The sequence below is a fragment of the Geotrypetes seraphini genome, chromosome 7 (genome assembly GCF_902459505.1).
Source record: "Geotrypetes seraphini chromosome 7, aGeoSer1.1, whole genome shotgun sequence".
Taxonomy (NCBI): domain Eukaryota; kingdom Metazoa; phylum Chordata; class Amphibia; order Gymnophiona; family Dermophiidae; genus Geotrypetes; species Geotrypetes seraphini.
Window position 1 is genome coordinate 45,870,361 of NC_047090.1, and position 19,703 is coordinate 45,890,063.

General features: G+C 48.5%; 1 protein-coding gene across 7 annotated transcripts in view; it reads right to left on the reverse strand.

Annotated features, from left to right (window-relative positions):
• The window catches only part of CACNA2D4 (calcium voltage-gated channel auxiliary subunit alpha2delta 4), a 577,533-nt gene that overhangs the window by 74,908 nt on the left and 482,922 nt on the right, over nucleotides 1-19,703 (reverse strand). For all 7 annotated transcript variants that reach the window (XM_033951433.1, XM_033951432.1, XM_033951431.1 and 4 more), the window contains one exon: nucleotides 14,264-14,381. In XM_033951433.1, coding sequence (XP_033807324.1) covers nucleotides 14,264-14,381 — 118 coding nt within the window. The remainder of the gene's footprint in view (nucleotides 1-14,263; nucleotides 14,382-19,703) is intronic.

Here is a 19,703-nt window from a genome sequence, read left to right on the forward strand (position 1 = left end):
TATGTAGCATTCTGTAGTAATTTGGTTTGTTCAGTTTTCACAATAGTGGAGGGGATATTTGTAAAAGGGAGGGGAGACAAGGTTTCTATTGATCCTTGCTCTGTATTATTTGTACATATAAAATGACAATTGTACAGAATATTGTCTCTTTTTATACTTTAATAAAATAAGTTCAGTATAAAATCATAACTATTTGAGGCTTGTGCGAATGGGATCTGACAGTTTGCGGGTGGGGATGGGGCGGGAATGGTGATAAATTTTTTCCCTGTGTCATTCTCTATACATACTTTACAAAAGTCTCCACATTTGATAGAGCCTTTTGTAAACTAACGGGGAAAATATGAACATCACAACCTGGACACAGTGGTGACATCCAACAAATTGGGATCACTAAGAGTTAAAATACCAGGAAGGAAAGGGCCTGAGATAAGGATGGGCCTGTACTATCGTCCACCTGGGCAAACCGAAGCAAACGATGAAGAAATGAAAGCTGAGATGAAGCGAGAATACAAAAGCGGTAACACGATTGTTATGGGAGACTTCAACTATCCCGGGATAGACTGGAGTCTTGGAAATTCAAAATGCACTATGGAGACCAGATTCCTGGAGGCTATACAGGACTGCTTCATGGAACAGTTTGTCAGAGAACTGACGAGAGGGAATGCCTCTCTGGATCTAATCCTTAATGGGCTAAGAGGACCTGCAAAGGAAGTGGAAGTAGTGGGTCCGTTGGGAAACAGCGATCACAATATGATCAAGTTCAAAGTTGAAATAGGAATATTGAAGGGAAAGAGAACCACAGTGACAACTTTTAACTTCAAGAAAGGAAACTACGAAACGATGAGAGTAATGGTAAGGAAGAAACTTAGGAACAGCTCAAAGAAATCGCAGACTGTAGAGCAAGCCTGGTCTTTATTCAAGGACACAGTGAGTGAGGCGCAAAAAGCAATGTTACTTACCATAACAGTTGTTATCCAGGGACAGCAGGCAGCTATTCTCACTAGTGGGTGATGTCATCCGACAGAGCCCCGATACGGACATCTTGCAAGCATGTCTTGCTTGAAGAAACTCAGAAGTTTCGAGATGCCCGCACCGCGCATGCGCCAGTGCCTTCCCGCCCGATGCTCCGGGCGTGTCTCCTCAGTTCAGGTAGCTAGCAGAGAAGCCAACCCAGGGGAGGTGGGTGGGACGTGAGAATAGCTGCCTGCTGTCCCTGGATAACAACTGTTACGGTAAGTAACATTGCTTTATCCCAGGACAAGCAGGCAGGTATTCTCACTAGTGGGTGACCTCCAAGCTAACCTCAATGGGATGGAGGGAGAGTTGGCAACTTAGGAGAACAAATTTTGTAACACAGTTTGGCCAAACTGCCCATCCCGTCTGGAGAAAGTATCCAGACAATAATGAGAGGTGAACGTATGAACCGAGGACCAAGTGGCAGCCCTACAAATCTCATCAATCGGTGTCGATCTGAGGAAGGCTACAGAGGCTGCCATTGCTCTGACCTTATGGGCTGTGAACTTACAGGGAAGGGGTAATCCAGCCTGGGCATAGCAGAAAGAGATACAAGCCGCCATCCAGTTGGAGATGGTGCGCTTCGATACAGGTCATCCCAACTTGTTTGGATCAAAGAAGACGAAAAGTTGAGGAGCAGTTCTGTGTGGTTTGGTGCGATCCAAGTAGAAAGCCAAAGCACGTTTACAGTCCAGAGTGTGAAGAGCTGATTCTCCAGGATGAGAATGAGGCTTTGGAAAGAACACTGGAAGCACAATGGATTGGTTGAAGTGAAATTCAGAGACCACTTTAGGCAGGAATTTCGGGTGAGTGCGGAGGACCACCTTGTCATGATGGAATACTGTGAAAGGTGGGTCCGCCACCAAGGCCTGAAGCTCACTGACCCTGTGAGCAGATGTGAGGGCCACCAGAAAAACCACTTTCCAAGTGAGAAACTTTAGTGGAGCCTTGCTCAGAGGCTCAAAAGGAGGTTTCATAAGCTGAGAAAGGACAACATTTAGATCCCAAACCACTGGAGGCGGTTTGAGAGGAGGATTGACATGAAAAAGTCCTTTCATAAATCTGGAAACCACAGGATGAGAAGAGAGAGGTTTCCCTTGTAGAGGCTGATGGAAAGCCGCAATAGCACTCAGGTGGACTCGTATAGATGTCGACTTGAGACCAGACTGAGACAGATGTAAAAGATAGTCCAAAACAGAGGATAGGGAGGCTCGCTGAGGCTCCATAGATTTGGAAATACACCATGAAGAAAATCTAGTCCATTTTTGGGAGTAGCATTGACGAGTAGCAGGCTTCCTGGAAGCCTCCAAGACATCCCTCATCGCCTGGGAAAACTGGTGCGGAGTTACGTTGAGAGGAACCAAGCTGTCAGGTGGAGAGACTGCAGGTTGGGATGAAGCAGAGACCCCTGATGCTGAGTAAGCAGTGAAGGAAACACTGGAAGTAGGTACGGTTCCCTGCTGCTGAGTTGAAGTAGAAGGGAGAACCAAGGTTGCCTGGGCCACCGATGAGCTATCAGAATCATGGTGGCATGGTCGGACTTCAGCTTGACCAGAGTCTTTTGAATGAGAGGGAATGACGGAAACGCATACAGAAAGCGATTCCCCCAATCCAGCAGAAAAGCATCTGCCTCGAGGCGATGAGGAGCGTAGATCCTGGAGCAAAACTGAGGCAGCTTGAAATTGTGGGGAGCCGCAAAGAGGTCTATCTGAGGCGTTCCCCACTGAGCAAAGATCTGATGAAGGGGCTTGGAGTGGAGTGTCCATTCGTGAGGCTGGAGAAGACGACTCAGTTTGTCCGCCAAGACATTGTCCTTCCCCTGAATGTAGACAGCTTTGAGGAAGGTGTTGTGGCGTACCGCCCAATCCCAGACTCTGAGAGCTTCCTGGCAGAGGGAGGCCGAGCCCGTGCCCCCTTGCTTGTTGACATAATACATGGCGACCTGATTGTCGGTGCGAATGAGGACCACCATGTCGTGAAGCAGATGTTGAAAAGCTTGAAGAGCATTGAAGATGGCTCTGAGCTCCAGAAGATTGATTTGATGGAGTCGGTCCGCACAGGTCCAGAATCCCTGAATGCGAAGCCCATCCAGATGAGCCCCCCAGGCATAGGTCGAGGAATCGGTAGTGAGAACCTTCTGATGAGGAGGAGCGTGAAACAGCAAACCTCTGGATAGATTCGAAGAGGTCATCCACCAAAGTAGAGACTGCCGAAGAGCAGGAGTGACTATGACGTGTCGAGTCAACGGGCCTGACACTTGAGTCCATTGAGAAGCTAGGGTCCACTGAGGAATTCTGAGATGGAGACTGGCAAAGGGCGTCACATGAACTGTAGAGGCCATGTGGCCCAGGAGGACCATCATGTGTCTCGCTGAGATGGACTGGCGAGAAGATACAGACTGGCAGAGATGAAGAAGAGCATCCATGCGCTGAGGAGGAAGGAATGCTCGAAGCTGGACGGTGTCCAGTACCACCCCGATGAAGGGAAGAGACTGGGTAGGCTGCAGATGAGATTTGGGAAAATTGATCTCGAAGCCTAGGCTCTGCAGGAAGCAGATCATGGTCAAGGTCGCCGAAATGACCTTTGGAGCTGACGGGGCCTTGATGAGCCAGTCGTCGAGGTATGGAAATACCTGAAGACCCCTGTTCCGGAGTGCAGCGGCCACCACCACCAGACACTTCGTGAAGACTCTGGGAGACGAGGACAGGCCGAATGGAAGCACTCGATACTGCAGATGTAGATGTCCCACCCGAAATCTGAGGAACTTGCGAGAGGCCAGATGAATGGGAATGTGAGTGTAGGCCTCCTTGAGATCCAGAGAGCATAACCAGTCGTTCTGCTCGAGGAGAGGGTAGAGAGAAGCAAGTGTCAGCATGCGAAACCTCTCCCTGACTAGAAATTTGTTGAGGGCCCTGAGGTCCAAAATGGGTCGCAGGTCGCCCGTCTTCTTCGGAACAAGGAAGTACCGGGAGTAAAACCCCTGGTTCAGTTGGTCCGTCGGGACCGGCTCCACGGCATGAAGCCGGAGCAAAGCCTGAGCTTCCTGGAGAAGAAGGGCGGTCTGAGTCAAGTTGGAAGGATATTCTCTTGGAGGGTGGTCCGGAGGGACCCGATGGAAATGAAGAGAGTATCCTTCCTTGATGATAGTAAGGACCCAGAGGTCGGTTGTTATGGCCTCCCAGCGATGATAAAAATGATGGAGGCGCCCTCCGATGGGAAAAACAGGGGGAGGCAGAACGAGGTTGGTTATGCCCTCGACGAGACAGTCAAAAAGGCTGAGTGGTCTTAGGGACAGCAGGCGATTGAGACTTAGGCTGACCCTTTTGGGGAGGCTGACGCTTCGACGGTTGCCTCGCAGGAGGAGTTTGCCTCGGCTGATAACGCCTCTGATAAATCAACGGCGGACGAGAAGGTCGAGACTGCTGAGGCTTAGGCTTCGGCCGAAGGATAGATTGGAAGGACTTTTCGTGGTCAGACAACTTCTTCGTGACAGTCTCGATGGATTCGTCAAAAAGATCCGCCCCAGCACACGGGACGTTTGCCAGGCGGTCCTGAAGATTCGGGTCCATATCAATGGTCCGCAACCAGGCCAACTGGCGCATCGCCACCGAGCAGGTCGCCGCTCGGGCGGAGAGCTCGAACGCATCATAGGCAGATTGCATTAACTGAAGCCGAAGTTGGGACAGCGAAGCAACCACTTCCTCAAACTCAAACCTAGCCTGGGATTCGATGTATGGTGTGAACTTCCGAAGCACAGGTAGAAAAAATTCCAAGTAGGCTGCAAAGTGGAAATTGTAATTCAGGACTCGAGACGCCATCATCGAATTCTGATAGATGCGTCGACCAAACTTATCCATGGTTCTGCCCTCGCGGCCCGGAGGCACTGAAGCATAGACCTGGCCAGGATGAGACCGCTTGAGTGAGGATTCGACCAGGAGGGACTGGTGAGAAAGCTGAGGACCCTCGAAGCCCTTATGATGCACCGTGCAGTACCGCGCATCCAATTTGCCAGGGACCGCAGGGATAGAGTAAGGAGACTCGAAGCATCGCATGAAGGTCTGGTCGAGGAGCTTGTGCAGGGGAAGCCGCAAGGACTCTGCCGGAGGACGAGGCAAGTGCATGGTATCGAGGTACTCTTTGGAATATCGAGACCCAGCATCGAGAGTAATGTCCATGTCATCCGCCATCTGCCTGAGGAACGATGAAAAGGACAGTTGGTCTGCCGTCGCCGGTCTGCGAGACGGACTAGAAGAAGAAGAGGCTTCAGGCTCCAGAGAGGCCTGAGAGCAACAGGACGAGTAGAAAACCTCGGGGTCCTCGAACTCCGGGCCCGGAGGAGGAGACCCAGTCGAAGCAGCATACCCCAACCGAGGCAATTTCTTCTGAGGCGAGACAGTCGAGTGTCGAGAGGAATGCTTCGAAGAATGTCTGGATCGATGCCCCTCCCGATGCCTGGAAGGGGATCGAGCCCGTCTGTGAGAAACTGGCTCAGACGCCTCCAAGGAGCAGATTGGACTCAATGCCGTCGATCGCAGAGGCGGCAGAGGCGGAGGCTCCCCCGACGACGCCCAGGTTTGATAGGGGGTTCGGAAGAACTCGTCCTGCTTCCTGCTATGCCCAGGACTGGGTGGGCCCGAAGGTGGACGCCACACTGAGTCATGGGGCGGAGTAATCGGTTCCAAGGGAGGCAGGTCACTAAACGAGGCTTTCCTCGAGGGGATGGGCTCCAAGGGAGGCATATCACTAAGGGAGGCCCTCCTCGAGGAAATCGGTTCCAAAGGAGGTACAGCGCTAACGGAGGACCTCCTCGAGGACCCGGACACCGCTCGCCGCTCCTCCTCACCGAGTAATGAGGTAGTGCGGCGAGGAGGAGGAGGAGGGGGCGGTCCGCCCCTCGAAGCCGAAGCTGGAAGGTCACTCTGGATGGTGGCAATCAGCCGAGGCCCCATGGTCTGCATGAGCTCCACGAACTGAGCCTCCAGGATGGACCGCAACGAAGCCGATATGGAGGGATCCGCACCAAAAGGGGGCCCTTCCGCACGGTCTCCGCGCTCCTTGGGTGCTACGTGCTTCTGCTTGTCAGTCTTCGGCACCTTGAGCACCACCGGAGGAACTGTCGGGGTCGATACCTGCTCCGAGGAGACGGATGAAGGCACCGGCGCCGAAGCCGGCGCCGAAACCGGTGTGAACGACGCCGGTTTCAGGAGGCCCGAAGCAGCCGGGGAGGCAGAGGGCTTCGCAGAAGGAGTCGAAGCACCTGTCGATGTTGATGTCGAAGCTGCAGGATCCGATGAAGCTTCCATCTTGAACATGGACTCTCCCACAGCAGACAGCGACGCTTAAATGCTCTCGCCGTCAGAGTGGAGCAAGGCCGGCATGATTTCGGGAAGCGATCCGGTCCCAGACACTGTAAGCAGCGTCGATGAGGGTCCGTGAGCGAAATCGTGCGCTGGCACTTGCTACACTTTTTAAAACCGGTGATCGGCCGGGACATAGGCCGGAAAAGCTCCGCCGCAAGGTCGAAGGCGTGGGGCTCCAGCCACGCGGCCGACCCGGTATTGGAAGGAAAAATTTTTTTTTTTTGAAAAAGAAATCAAAGAAAGAAATAAATGCACAGGAGAACCAAAAGAACTCAACCCGCGGCAAAAAAGAAGGCAAAAAAAAGAGATTCAATGGGCGCAAATTGAAGATAGACTTCTCAGCTCCGCAGAAGAAAAAGAACTGAGGAGACACGCCCGGAGCATCGGGCGGGAAGGCACTGGCGCATGCGCGGTGCAGGCATCTCGAAACTTCTGAGTTTCTTCAAGCAAGACATGCTTGCAAGATGTCCGTATCGGGGCTCTGTCGGATGACATCACCCACTAGTGAGAATACCTGCCTGCTTGTCCTGGGATAATCTGTATATCCCCAGATTTAGAAAAGAATGTAAAAAGAGCCGAACAAAAGACCCAGCGTGGATAACTAAAGAAATGAAGAAGCGATAGGAGATAAGAAACATTCATTCCGGAAATGGAAAAAGGACAAAACCGGGGACAACTGGAAAGAGCACAGGAAGCATAAAAAAAAATGTCATCTCGTGGTGAGAAGAGCAAAAAGAGAATATGAAGAGAGGCTAGCCAGGGAAGCACGAAATTTCAAACCGTTCTTCAGATATGTTAAAGGGAAGCAGCCAGCAAGGGAGGAGGTGGGACCACTGGATGACGGAGATAGGAAAGAAGTGGTGAAGGAGGAAAAAGAAGTGGCGGATAGACTAAACATGTTCTTTTCATCAGTATTTACAAAAGAGGACAAATCTAACGTGCCGGAACCTGAAAAAATCTTCATAGGAGATCAAGCAGAAAAACTAACATCCATCAAGGTTAGCCTTGAGGACGTACACAAGCAGATAGATTAAAAACTGAGAAATCTCTGGGCCTGGACGGAATCCACCTTAGGGTATTGAAAGAACTAAAGGAGGAAATAGCGGCTGCAAGACCGGGGTTGCGGCGAGAGTTAGCTCCGCCCCCCCCACCCGCGTCATAGGTTGCATCGGGCCCGGGCTCCTCCTTTAAGAAGAAGGGAGCCAGGGCACGAGGCAAGCCTCGGCAGCGTTTTCTTTCTTTTTGTTTCCTTTGCAGGTGCAGGAGAGGCAGAGGGGAAGGCAGGAAGAGCAGCCAGAGCAGGCTGCAAGACCGGGGTCGCGGCGAGAGTTAGCTCCGCCCCCCCCACCCGCGTCATAGGTTGCATCGGGCCTGGGCTCCTCCTTTAAGAAGAAGGGAGCCAACGGCGCCCAGCCGTTCGGCGCGCGGCGAAGGCGCTCGCCTTAGCGAGAGCGCCTTTGCGAGGGAGCCAGAAACGCCAAGTAATTCACTTTCTTTTCTCTTTTCTCTCTCTCTTACCCACAGCAGGAGCACACCAGCACTTCACGAGAGCAATGGAGGACCCAGGATCCCAGAGGTACTTTCCGGTATACTGCACAGAGTGTAATATGTATGACTACCTCCCCTTGGGAAGGCGGGAGTACATATGCAGTCGGTGTCAGGAACTGGAAAGCCTGAGGATGGAGGTCGGCAGATTGAGGGTCAGGGTCCAGGAACTGGAGGGACTGGAGGGACTGCGCAACACAGAGGAGACGAACTGGTCAACCAAGGACACAGATGGAGCAGACCCCATTGTGGACCAGGTGAGGGACCTCGAGAGATTCATCGAGGAGGCCTATAGGAGGAAGGTGGAGGAACAGGACCATCAGCTGCACAGACAGATGTCGGCAGACGAGACCCAGGATCCACAAGGCGACACCGGGGAAGGACCTAGCGGAGGAATCACGCAAGAGGAGGAGACCGTGACTCACCGGGACCCCGAGGGAGAGACACCACATTACACTGAGGACACGGAGCTGAGACAGAGGAGGTTGCTGAGGAAAGGGAAGTCCGCTATTGTGGTGGGAGACTCTATCTTGAGAGAGGTAGATAGTCACGTAGCTGGAGGAAGGGAGGACCGGCTAGTGACTTGTCTCCCAGGGGCCAAGACACGGGATGTCACTGATAGGATCGAGAGGATCCTGGACGGAGCAGAGACAGAGGAGACTGCGGTGATAATCCACATCGGAACAAATGATGTGAGCCGGAGGAACTTCAGCATGGCCACGCTGACTGACCAGTTCAGGGTTCTGGGACGAAAACTGAAGCGGAGTAGCCGGAGGATAGCATTCTCGGAGATCCTGCCTGTGCCGAGAGCAGATGCAAAAAGGCAGGCAGACATCCAGGCTGTGAATGCATGGTTGAGGAGATGGTGCCAGGAGGAGGGCTTCCACTTTGTAAGGAACTGGACGTCCTTCTGGGGTAAGAGTAAGCTCTACCGGCGGGACGGCCTGCACCTGAGCACAGAAGGAACTAGACTACTGGCTACCAATGTGAGGAAGGAGATCAAGAGGGCTTTAAACTGAGGAGAGGGGGAAAGCCGACAGCTGATCTGATGTTGACGCTTCGGACAACAGTATCCAGAACAGATGCTGAACGGGCTGACTGCACGGAGGAAGTAGAGAGACCAGTGGATCTCAGGATCAGACAGCGAGGGAAACAACAGGTAAAGGGAGCTTGCTGGATGGAGACTAAGGGGCATGGAGACACAGGAGGACTGGGTGGCAAGAGGACGAAAGCTGAGGGCATTTTAGGGGCTACACAAGGCGAGGGGGATCGAACAGAGGCCGGGGCCCAGGAGGGGGCAAGAAAACCCAGAGGAAAAGCGGGGAAGTGGGGTGGCAGAAATGTGGGGAAGCTGAAAGCTATGAGGGTAAAGGCAAAGGGCAAAACAGAAGTACAGGGAACAGGAGAGGCGGCCCAGGTGAATGCAGAGGTGAATGCAGAGGTGGAGGAAAAACGACGGGACCTGCGGTGCTTATACGCAAATGCAAGAAGCCTCATGGCCAAGATGGATGAACTAGAGGTCGTGGCCAAGGGGGAAGACCTGGATATAATTGGAATTACAGAAACATGGTGGACAGAGGAGAATCAATGGGATGTGGCGCTGCCGGGGTACAAGCTCTACAGGAGAGACAGGACCCACAAGAAGGGAGGAGGCATAGCACTATATATAAAGGACTCTATCTACTCGGTCGGGATGGATATGGCAACGAAGGCAGAGGGGCTGGAATCGCTATGGGTCAAATTGCCGGGAAACAAGGGTGCAGGCATAAAACTGGGGCTGTACTATCGCCCACCTGGTACGCCGGAGGAAATCGGACACGACTTGGAAGCTGAACTGAGACAAGAATGCAGGACTGGAAGTGTAACAGTGATGGGGGACTTCAACTACCCGGGGATTGACTGGAGTACGGGTCACTCCAACTGCACTAGGGAAACGGGATTTGTAGAAGCTGTGAGGGACTGCTTCATGGAGCAACTAGTCAGGGAACCGACGCGAGGGAGTGCTACTCTTGACCTCATCCTAAACGGATTAGAGGGGCCTGCAAAAGGGGTAGAAGTGGGAGGACCACTAGGCAACAGTGACCACAATGCGATCCGATTCACATTAAAAAGGGGGACACCCACAGTAAGGAGGACCGCAACAACTGCGCTCAACTTCAGGAAAGGGAACTATGTTGCTATGAGGGAAATGGTGGGGAGGAAGCTCAAAAACATCCTTAGGATGGAGACTGTAGGAAGCGCCTGGACCCTATTCAGGGACACCCTGCAGGAAGCACAAAGAATGTACGTCCCAAGTTTCAGGAAAGGCAGCAAGAACAAGCGGTCAAAGGACCCAGTTTGGATCTCAGCAGAAGTAAAGAGGGCAATAAACGACAAGAAAGTGTCCTTCCGGAGATGGAAAAAGGACCCAACGGAGGAAAATCACCAGGCGCACAGGAAATGCCAAAAGGAATGCCACCGAGAAGTTAGAAAAGCAAAAGGGAAATACGAAGAGGGGCTGGCCAGGGAGGCGAAAAACTTCAAGGCATTCTTCAGTTACGTAAAGGGGAAGCGACCAGCGAGAGAGGAGGTGGGGCCGTTGGACGATGGGGATAGGAAGGGAGTGATTAAGGAGGATAAAGAGGTAGCTGAGAGGTTGAACACGTTCTTCTCGTCGGTTTTCACGAGAGAAGACACATCTAATATACCGGACTCAGAGGAGCTCATGAGTGGGGAACAGGCTGAAAAATTAGAACACATAGAGGTAAGTAAGGAGGATGTCCTCAGGCAGATAGACAGGTTAAAATGTGGCAAATCGCCGGGCCCGGACGGGATCCACCCAAGGGTTCTGAAAGAACTAGGACAAGAAATAGTGGGCACAATCCAGCATGTTTGCAACCTATCCTTGAAAACTGGAGAGGTACCAGAGGACTGGAAATTGGCGAATGTCACACCTATCTTCAAGAAGGGATCGAGGGGTGACCCCGGGAACTACAGGCCGGTGAGCCTGACTTCAATTATAGGGAAGATGGTGGAAGCTATGATCAAGGACGGTATTTGCGAGCACATCGAGAGATATGGCCTACTGAGAACAAGCCAGCATGGATTCTGTAAGGGAAGGTCATGCTTAACGAACCTTCTGTACTTCTTTGAGGGAATAAGCAGTCGGGTGGACAATGGGGAACCTATAGACATCATTTACCTTGATTTTCAAAAGGCTTTCGACAAGGTGCCACATGAAAGGCTGCTTAGGAAGCTGTGGAACCACGGGGTGGGAGGGGATGTGCACAGATGGATCGAGAACTGGTTGTCGGGTAGACTGCAGAGGGTCGGAGTAAAGGGACAATACTCTGACTGGCGGGGAGTCACGAGCGGTGTGCCACAGGGATCGGTGCTGGGGCCGTTACTTTTCAACATATTTATCAATGACCTGGAAAAGGAGGCAAAGTGCGAGGTTATAAAATTTGCAGATGATACCAAACTGTGCGGCAGAGTTAGGTCCAGGGAGGAGTGTGAGGACCTGCAAAGGGACCTGGACAAGCTGGAAGACTGGGCAAACAAATGGCAAATGCGCTTTAACGTGGAAAAATGCAAGGTCATGCATATAGGGAAAAAGAACCCGTTGTTCAACTACAAATTGGGAGGGGCATTGTTGGGAGACAGCAGTCTTGAGAGAGACTTGGGTGTGCTGGTGGATGCATCACTGAAGCCATCTGCACAGTGCGCAGCAGCCTCGAAAAAAGCCAACAGGATGCTGGGCATCATAAAGAGGGGCATAACAACCAGGACGCGGGAAGTCATCATGCCATTGTATCGAGCGATGGTGCGTCCGCATCTGGAATACTGCGTTCAATATTGGTCGCCGTACCTCAAGAAGGACATGGCGGTACTTGAGAGAGTCCAAAGGAGAGCAACAAAACTGGTAAGAGGGCTGGAACACTGCCCGTACGCCGAGAGGTTGGATAGGCTGGGGCTCTTCTCTCTGGAAAAAAGGAGGCTCAGGGGAGATATGATAGAGACCTTCAAGATCATGAGGGGCATAGAGAGGGTGGATAGGGACAGATTCTTCAGGCTGAAGGGGTCAACAGGCACGAGGGGGCATTCGGAAAAACTGAAGGGAGATAGGTTCAGAACAAATGCAAGGAAGTTTTTTTTCACACAAAGGGTCGTGGACACTTGGAATGCGCTACCGGAGGAAGTGATCAGGCAGAGTACAGTACAAGGATTCAAACAGGGATTGGACGGATTCCTGAGGGATAGGGGGATCGTGGGATACTGAGAGAGGTGCTGGGATGTAACACAGGTATAGAAAGCTAACTAGGTAATAAGTATAGAAATCCAACCAGGTCGTGCATGTGCAAGACCGGAGGGTTAGGACTTCGATGGGAAGATAGGACTCAATGGGAAACCAAGGTGGCAAGGGGGCCCCTTCTGGTGACTCAGACAGGCCGTGACCTGTTCGGGCCGCCGCGGGAGCGGACTGCTGGGCAGGATGGACCTATGGTCTGACCCGGCGGAGGCACTGCTTATGTTCTTATGTTCTTATGTACTACAGCAGATTTGTAATATATCCTTGAAAATAGGCGTGATCCTGGAGGATTGGAAGATAGCTAATGTTGCGCCCATCTTTAAAAAAGAGTCGAGAGGTGACCCGGGGAACTACCGGTAAGTTTGAATTCGGAACCGGTAAGTTTGACTTTGGTTCCAGGGAAGATGGCGGAAGCGCTGATATAAGACAACATCGATGAGCATCTAGAAAGGAATAAACTGATGAAACCAAGCCAACATGGCTTTTGCCTAATGAACTTGTTGCACTTCTTTGAAGGAATAAACAAACGGATGGACAAAGGGGACCCCATAGACATCGTATACTTAGATTTCCAAAAAGCCTTTGACAAGGTACCCCATGAACATGGGGTGGAAGGAGACTTACACAGATGGATCAAAAATTGGTTGGTGGGTAGAAAGCAAAAGGTGGGAGTGAAGGGCCACTACTCGGACTGGAGGAGGATCACAAGTGGTGTTCTGCAGGGGTCGGTACTCGGACCGCTGCTGTTCAATGTATTTATAAATGATCTAGAAACAGGGACAAAGTGCAAAATAATAAATTTTGCAGATGACACCAAACTATTTAGTTGAGTTAGGAATAAAGAGGACTGCGAAGATTTACAAAGGACAAACTAGGAGAGTGGGCGACGAGATGGCAGATGAAGTTTAATGTAGAAAAATGTAAAGTCTTGCATGTAGGAAACAGAAACCCAAGGTACAGCTATATGATGGGAGGGCTGGTAATGGGTGAAAGTACCCAAGAAAAGGACTTGGGGGTAACAGTGGACAAGACAATGAAGCTGTCGGCACAGTGCGCAGCGGCCTCTAAGGCGGCAAATAGAATGCTAGGTACTATCAAGAAAGGTATTACAACCAGAACGAAAGAAGTTATCCTATCATTGTATCGGGCGATGGTGCGCCTGCATCTGGAGTACTGCGTCCAATATGGGTCGCCGTACCTTAAGAAGGAAATGGCGATACTTGAGGGTTCAGAAAAGAGCGACATGATTGATAAAAGGTATGGAAATCCTTTCATATGCTGAAAGATTAGAGAACCTGGGGCTCTTTTCTCTAGAAAAGTGGAGACTTAGAGGGGACATGGTAGAGACTTACAAGATCATGAAGGGTATAGAGAAAGTGGAGAGGGACAGATTCTTCAAGCTTTCGAAAACTACAAGAATGAGAGGGCATTCGGAAAAGTTAAGAGGGGACAGATTCAGAACCAATGCTAGGAAGTTCTTCTTTACCCAGAGGGTGGTGGACACCTGGAATGCGCTCCCAGAGTATGGTATTGGGGTTCAAGAAGGGACTAGACAATTTCCTGAAGGAAAAGGGGATAGAAGGGTATAGATAGAGGATTACTATACAGGTCCTGGACCTGATGAGCCGCCGCGTGAGCGGACTGCTGGGCATGATGGACCTCTGGTCTGACCCAGCAGAGGCACTGCTTATGTTCTTATGATTCCCTATACAAAATGGGACTTCAATCATAAAAGTAAATTAGGAAATCAGCAGCAGGAGAAGGACAGAACTTGGATGGTTTGTTTGATTGTTTGATGTCTCTTTCAACCCAAAAGGTGTTTTGCTCCCCCAGCTTTGCAATTTGGAAGAATAGGAAAAGGAGCTGTGGCAGAAATTAAGTAGTTATTTACTGCAGCCGACTGCCAGGGAAGAGCAGAAGCAGAGGAAGGTGAGACTTTTAAATGTGCTGAAGTATGGCTTCCACCCAGTGGATGTTCGTGGTCACCTTACACTAATTAGTTATTATACGCTCAAGTATATAATCCACAGTGAAAGAACAAGAGAGTTTCACTTACTTTTGGCAGTCTCCACACTCAATAAGTCCATTGGCCTCTTGCACCTTGGGTTCATAGACAAATGCAGGGTACTCAGTATCACAAGGCTGCAGCATGTCCTGTTTTTTGTTCTTGTGAGCTGTGAAAGAACACGATAAACAGGATTGGAAAGGAGAGTCTGCCAGGAACTGAATTTGAATGTAGTGAGCCAGACAGAGGGGAAAGGACAGATATAGACATTAGCAATAAAAGTGCAATTTTGAAAGCCACATCTGCACAGAAAACAGTGCTTTATGCATCAAAAAGCAAAGATGCTTATCTGTAACATAGGTTTTTCATAGACAGCAGAATTGATAAGGTATACAGATGGATCTGCTCTCCCAGAGCTTAGAACTCACTGCCATGTTCTGAAGATATACAGCAGTCTCCTCAGCTCCTCGGTTCAGAACTCAGTGAGGCAACTGTGGAGGGAAGGTGGAAGGGATTGTGTGTCTTTTTCAATCTTGCTGCCTAAAGAAAACACCTGCTGCAGATGAGATCATTTTTTCCACTGACAAGTAGGAATACATGTAGTATGAAGCGATAGCTATGAAGAATAACAATTTCCAAGTTAAGAATATGAAGGATTTTTTTTTTTTAGAGGCTCAAAAGGAGATTTCAGGAGTCCAAGGTGAGGACTAAATTTAAGTCAAAAGGCACAGAGGGCCAGGGATCCAAGATGGCTGCTGCTAAAGTGGATGTGTTTGGTTGGATGGAACCTACTCTTAAATGTTTTTCCTATATTGAATTTTAAAGCACCATTTTACCTTTGAGATGGCTCTGAAATAAAGCGAGAAGGTAAGGTGTTTTTCTGAGCCTTCTAGAGTTCCCAAAGTGAAATAGCGATTGATTACAACCTTTGTCCCTACTTTTTGGAAAGTGTCTTCAGTAAAAGGGCCTCTAGTGGAGGAGGCTTTGGCCTACTATTAGCTGGTATGCTCATTGAGCCCTGAAGCATGAAGCCCACCCACCACACAATATTTCAGCCATGAGGTGTCACAGGATGTAGTCTTGAGTGCTAAAATGTAGGCTTGTCATTTGGATTAGAGTCAAGTGCAGTATTTAACCTGCTGGATTTAGTGGCCTCTATGGATGATTCAAATTGCAGAATGAGCAAGTTAAGTGTGGAGGTGTTGTCTGTGGGGACTGAGCAGAAGTTGTAAAATTTATCACCAGTCTCGGAGAAGAGCTTTTCAGTGTAGAGCCTTGGATCTCCTCTTGTGAAGAAGTAGGGTTACCATATGGCTCCAGAAAAAGGAGAACAGATTGAGACATCCGGGTTTTACTTGTACTGAAAGCAATGGAAGAAAAACCCGGATGTCTCAATCCATCCTCCTTTTTCTGGAGCCATATGGTAACCCTATGAAGAAGAAATCAACTGTTCCTTTGACGAAATCTCAAGTGGCTACATTGAATTTCATCTGGATTGCCCTGGTGCAGTTGGACCAGTGGCTTCCAATTAATTTGCTAGAATATCTCAAAAGCTAGTATTGGATAAGGTGCATCAGGAGGAGAAATTAAGTTCAATATCTGTGGGGATTGCAAAAGTGGAGGAAACACTGGAACAACAAGGTACTGTGATTAATACTCTTAAGCAGGATAAACTATTCATACATCAGTGGTTGGAAGTAATTGGAAAATAAATTAAGATTATTAAACTTGAGATTTGTGAACTTCCCCAGGGTGCCTTTGGAATTACCTAAAGACTCCTTGAAAAAACATTATTTTCTACCAATAAATTCTGGACAAGGGAATAACGTTACAATTGACTGATATCTACAATGATAGTCTGGATGTGTGTGCCATCCTAGAAAGATCAGTGGATGATAGGGACTAAGAGGACTATGCTATTAGTGGCTTTTGTATGTGAGCAAGATAGAGATAATTTTTTCTATGTACTGTCATTATCATAATGCTTTATTTCTTGGTCAGATATTGTGGGTACTTTCTGATCTCTGTAAAGAGATGCATGATAGAATAAAAAAAAAATCCTTCATGCTTTCAAGTCTGGTTGCCATATCTCAAAAAAGATATAGCAGAATTAGAAAAGGTTCACAGAAGAGCAAGGGTTTAAAGGGGATGGAGCTCTTCGCGTATGAGGAAAGGCTAAAGAGTTTAGGTCTCTTCAGTTTGGAAAAGAGAAGGCTGAGAGGACCTATGAATGAGGGCTATTCTTATGTTCTTATTTGATAATAAAGTTTCTTGTTTTATATCACCATCTCTGTCCCTGTGTTGTCATTCCTCCTGGTGTACAACAACACTGGGAAACACTAGTATTCTATAATGGACCTGGAGCACCTAGGTTCTGTTCTGTACCAGAATTGTCTCACATCACACATATTGGGGCACCTAAAAAGAGATGCCCAATTATAGAATTCCTTTCAAAGCATGCGACATTAGTAAATTGAACAAATGGAAAAATAAAGAAAGAAACCACTCTAGGTCACTGTGCTTTGAATTTTCTGATGCTTAAATGAAATGTGAGGGAAGGACAATACACCCCGGGTAATCTCATTTCTGACTAGAATCCCTTGCAGTTTCTCAGGTCTGCCAGGATGGACAGAGAACATTTGGGGAGCAGTGGGCTGGGTTGAAAAGGGATGAGAGGAATTGATGATTCATGTATCCAAAATTTGACATTATTGTCCCTTCTTTTTGTCCAGCAGCTCCTTAGGGCTTCAAAATCAACTGGAACTTACTCCTACTGAGCCTACTACTCTATGAGCCTTTGTTTGTGACTACTTCACCCCCCTTTATAAAGTCCCCTAACTCGATGTCCACTTACTGCACTGAACATCCTTCTGTCAGACAAGTACTTCTTCCTGAAACTAGCATGTGCACATTCTCAGTATGATCATTAGATGTCACTATTATTCAGCGGTTGAGAATCCCTACACCTCACCTCTAAATCATGATTCTTCTGCAGGGCTACCTAAGGTTACCAGAAACGCTAAAATCCAGACATGTAGCCCCGCCCCATCAAGTTCTACCCAGCCCTGCTTCGTCTCATCCAAGTCACGCCCTGTTCCACCCCAGCCCTGCTTCCCAAATCTCTTCTGCTTGAGCTTGAAGCCACATCTGGAGGGCCTTCGAACATGCACAGATGTGATGCAGTGACATCGCACACATATGCACATGCATGTGACATCATCACGTCACACCCACACATTCTCAGAGGCCCTCCAAATGTGGCCCCAAACTTGAAAACCTGGATGAACTGCTGCATTTTAAAAACCCATCCAGACACCCAGACAGTCTTCTAAAAAGAGGACATGTCCAAGTAAGTCTGGATATCTGGTAACCCAAGGGCTACTTGAATAACATTTCCACACTCATTCCTCACCCATGGCATGCCCCGGCTGAAAAAATATTTTTGGAAAATGAATACTGGATATACTCGAATATAAGACGATCTGAATATAAACCGAGGTACACTTTCCTCCCCAAAAAAGGAGGAAAAGAGGTTGACTTGAATTGAAGTTGGGTGGGGGGAGATTTAATATTCATGTGCCCTGTGCTGCCAGGCTCTGTACCTAGCCCCCCTTACTCCCTGCCCTGCCAGGCCCTACACCCTATTCCACCTCCCTACCCTGTCCCCTGTCCCCCCCCCCCCCAATTACCTGCAGGCCTCCACTGAGCCTGCCATATGGCCTGGTGGTCCAGTGGTAGAAAAAATGATTTACTCTGCGTAAAACATGTTGCAATGACTACAGCTCGCGGCCATTTTGGGGTGTGCCATTCCTGTTTTTCTTGTTGCGTGAAAGCGTATGGAAGTGCTAATGATGAGTGAAGTTATGTTATTATTTCTCCCCTGATGTAGCCTTGGTAAGGCGAAACAGAAGTGCTTTCTGTCTGGAGCAAGCCTCTTTGGAGCATTCCATGAAGAAGCAATTAACATACTGCCTGAGAGAGATGACTTTAAGATAAGTCTTTCACGCTTTTGTAGATCAAAGTTAGAACTGAAAAATATCTTTTTCCCAGCTGTAGTCATTGCATCATGTTTTACGGAGATTAAATAATTTTTTCATCCAGTCTAAATACAAAGAAAAAGAATTAGTTTGGAAAAATAGGTTTATTGAAATAAATGAAAGATTGATATAATAAACGTGTATGGAGATTTTTCAGATCTGTGATGATACAGGTGTGAGAAAGCAGGCTGCCAACCTTCTCATAAACTGACCTCACAACAACCCAATTGCTGTATATAACAAAAGTTTATTAGTAATAGACAAAAGTCAGTTTAGATGAGATAACAAAGTACAGCACATTGAACTGATGGATAATAATATTAATAACAATTTTTTTATATACCGCAGGACCGTGAAGTTCTATGCAGTTTACAATGATTAAAGATGTTACAGATTGAGTGGAATCAATAAAGTATAGACTTGGTGATTGACCGTTCTAGAGATCATTTGTTGAGGACTAAGATTGTATAGATTGGTTTCCTAAGTATTTCAGGAACAGATGTGTTTTTAGACGTTTCCTGAATTCCCTATAGGTAGTAGGCACGAGTAATTGTTCTAGGTCTTTACCCCACAGTGCTGCTTGATCTGAGAAAAGATGTTGGTAATGACTTTTAAATTTACACCTCTAACCGGTGGAGAAACAAAGTTCGGGTGTGAGCTTCGCCTATGTCTGTTGGTTGTGAAAGAGAAAAAGTCCGTTATATATTTAGGGGCTAAGCCATAAAGTACCATGAAGCAAAAACAACCAAACTTGAATTTCACACGTGCCTCCATCGGCAGCCAGTGTAGAAGTCGATAGGAAGATGTTACGTGATCAAACTTCTTCAGTCCATATACAGAGTGGCCACCTCCTTTTTATGGATCCATCCTAAAGTCTAAGGCAGCCGGTATGCCACTTATATACTTTAGTTCAATAACCTAGAGTAGCACCCAGTTACAGATTACATACTCATTTTTCATTGGTTTGTCACATTCATCATTTCTATTGATTATTGGTTGTATGGTCTACTTACTTATCACAGAGCCATATTGAAGCATGATGTCACCTAGTGTCAAAATCTGACTCCTTTCTATTTTCCCTGACAATGCATTCTTAATACTAAGTTCAATAATTTCTGAGAGTAGGCCCCCTCCCTTCCTGAGCTTGATTGTTGATTGTCAGCATTTTTGGTAGGACACTTTGGGCTCCTTTTACAAAGGTGCGCTAGCATTTTTAGCATGTGCTACAATGCTGCGTGCGCCAACCCTGCACTACACGGAAAATACTAACGCTAGCTCTATGGAGGCGTTAGCATCTAGCGGGTGGGTGGGGGGGGGGGCATTGTAGCATGCGCTAAAACCGCTAGCACACCTTCATAAAAGGAGCCCTTTGTTTGGGTTTGTCTTCAGAAAAGTCTCAAAATGTCCAAGGCTGCTACGTCAGCAGATAACCAATGTTGTAATAGTCAGCAGAT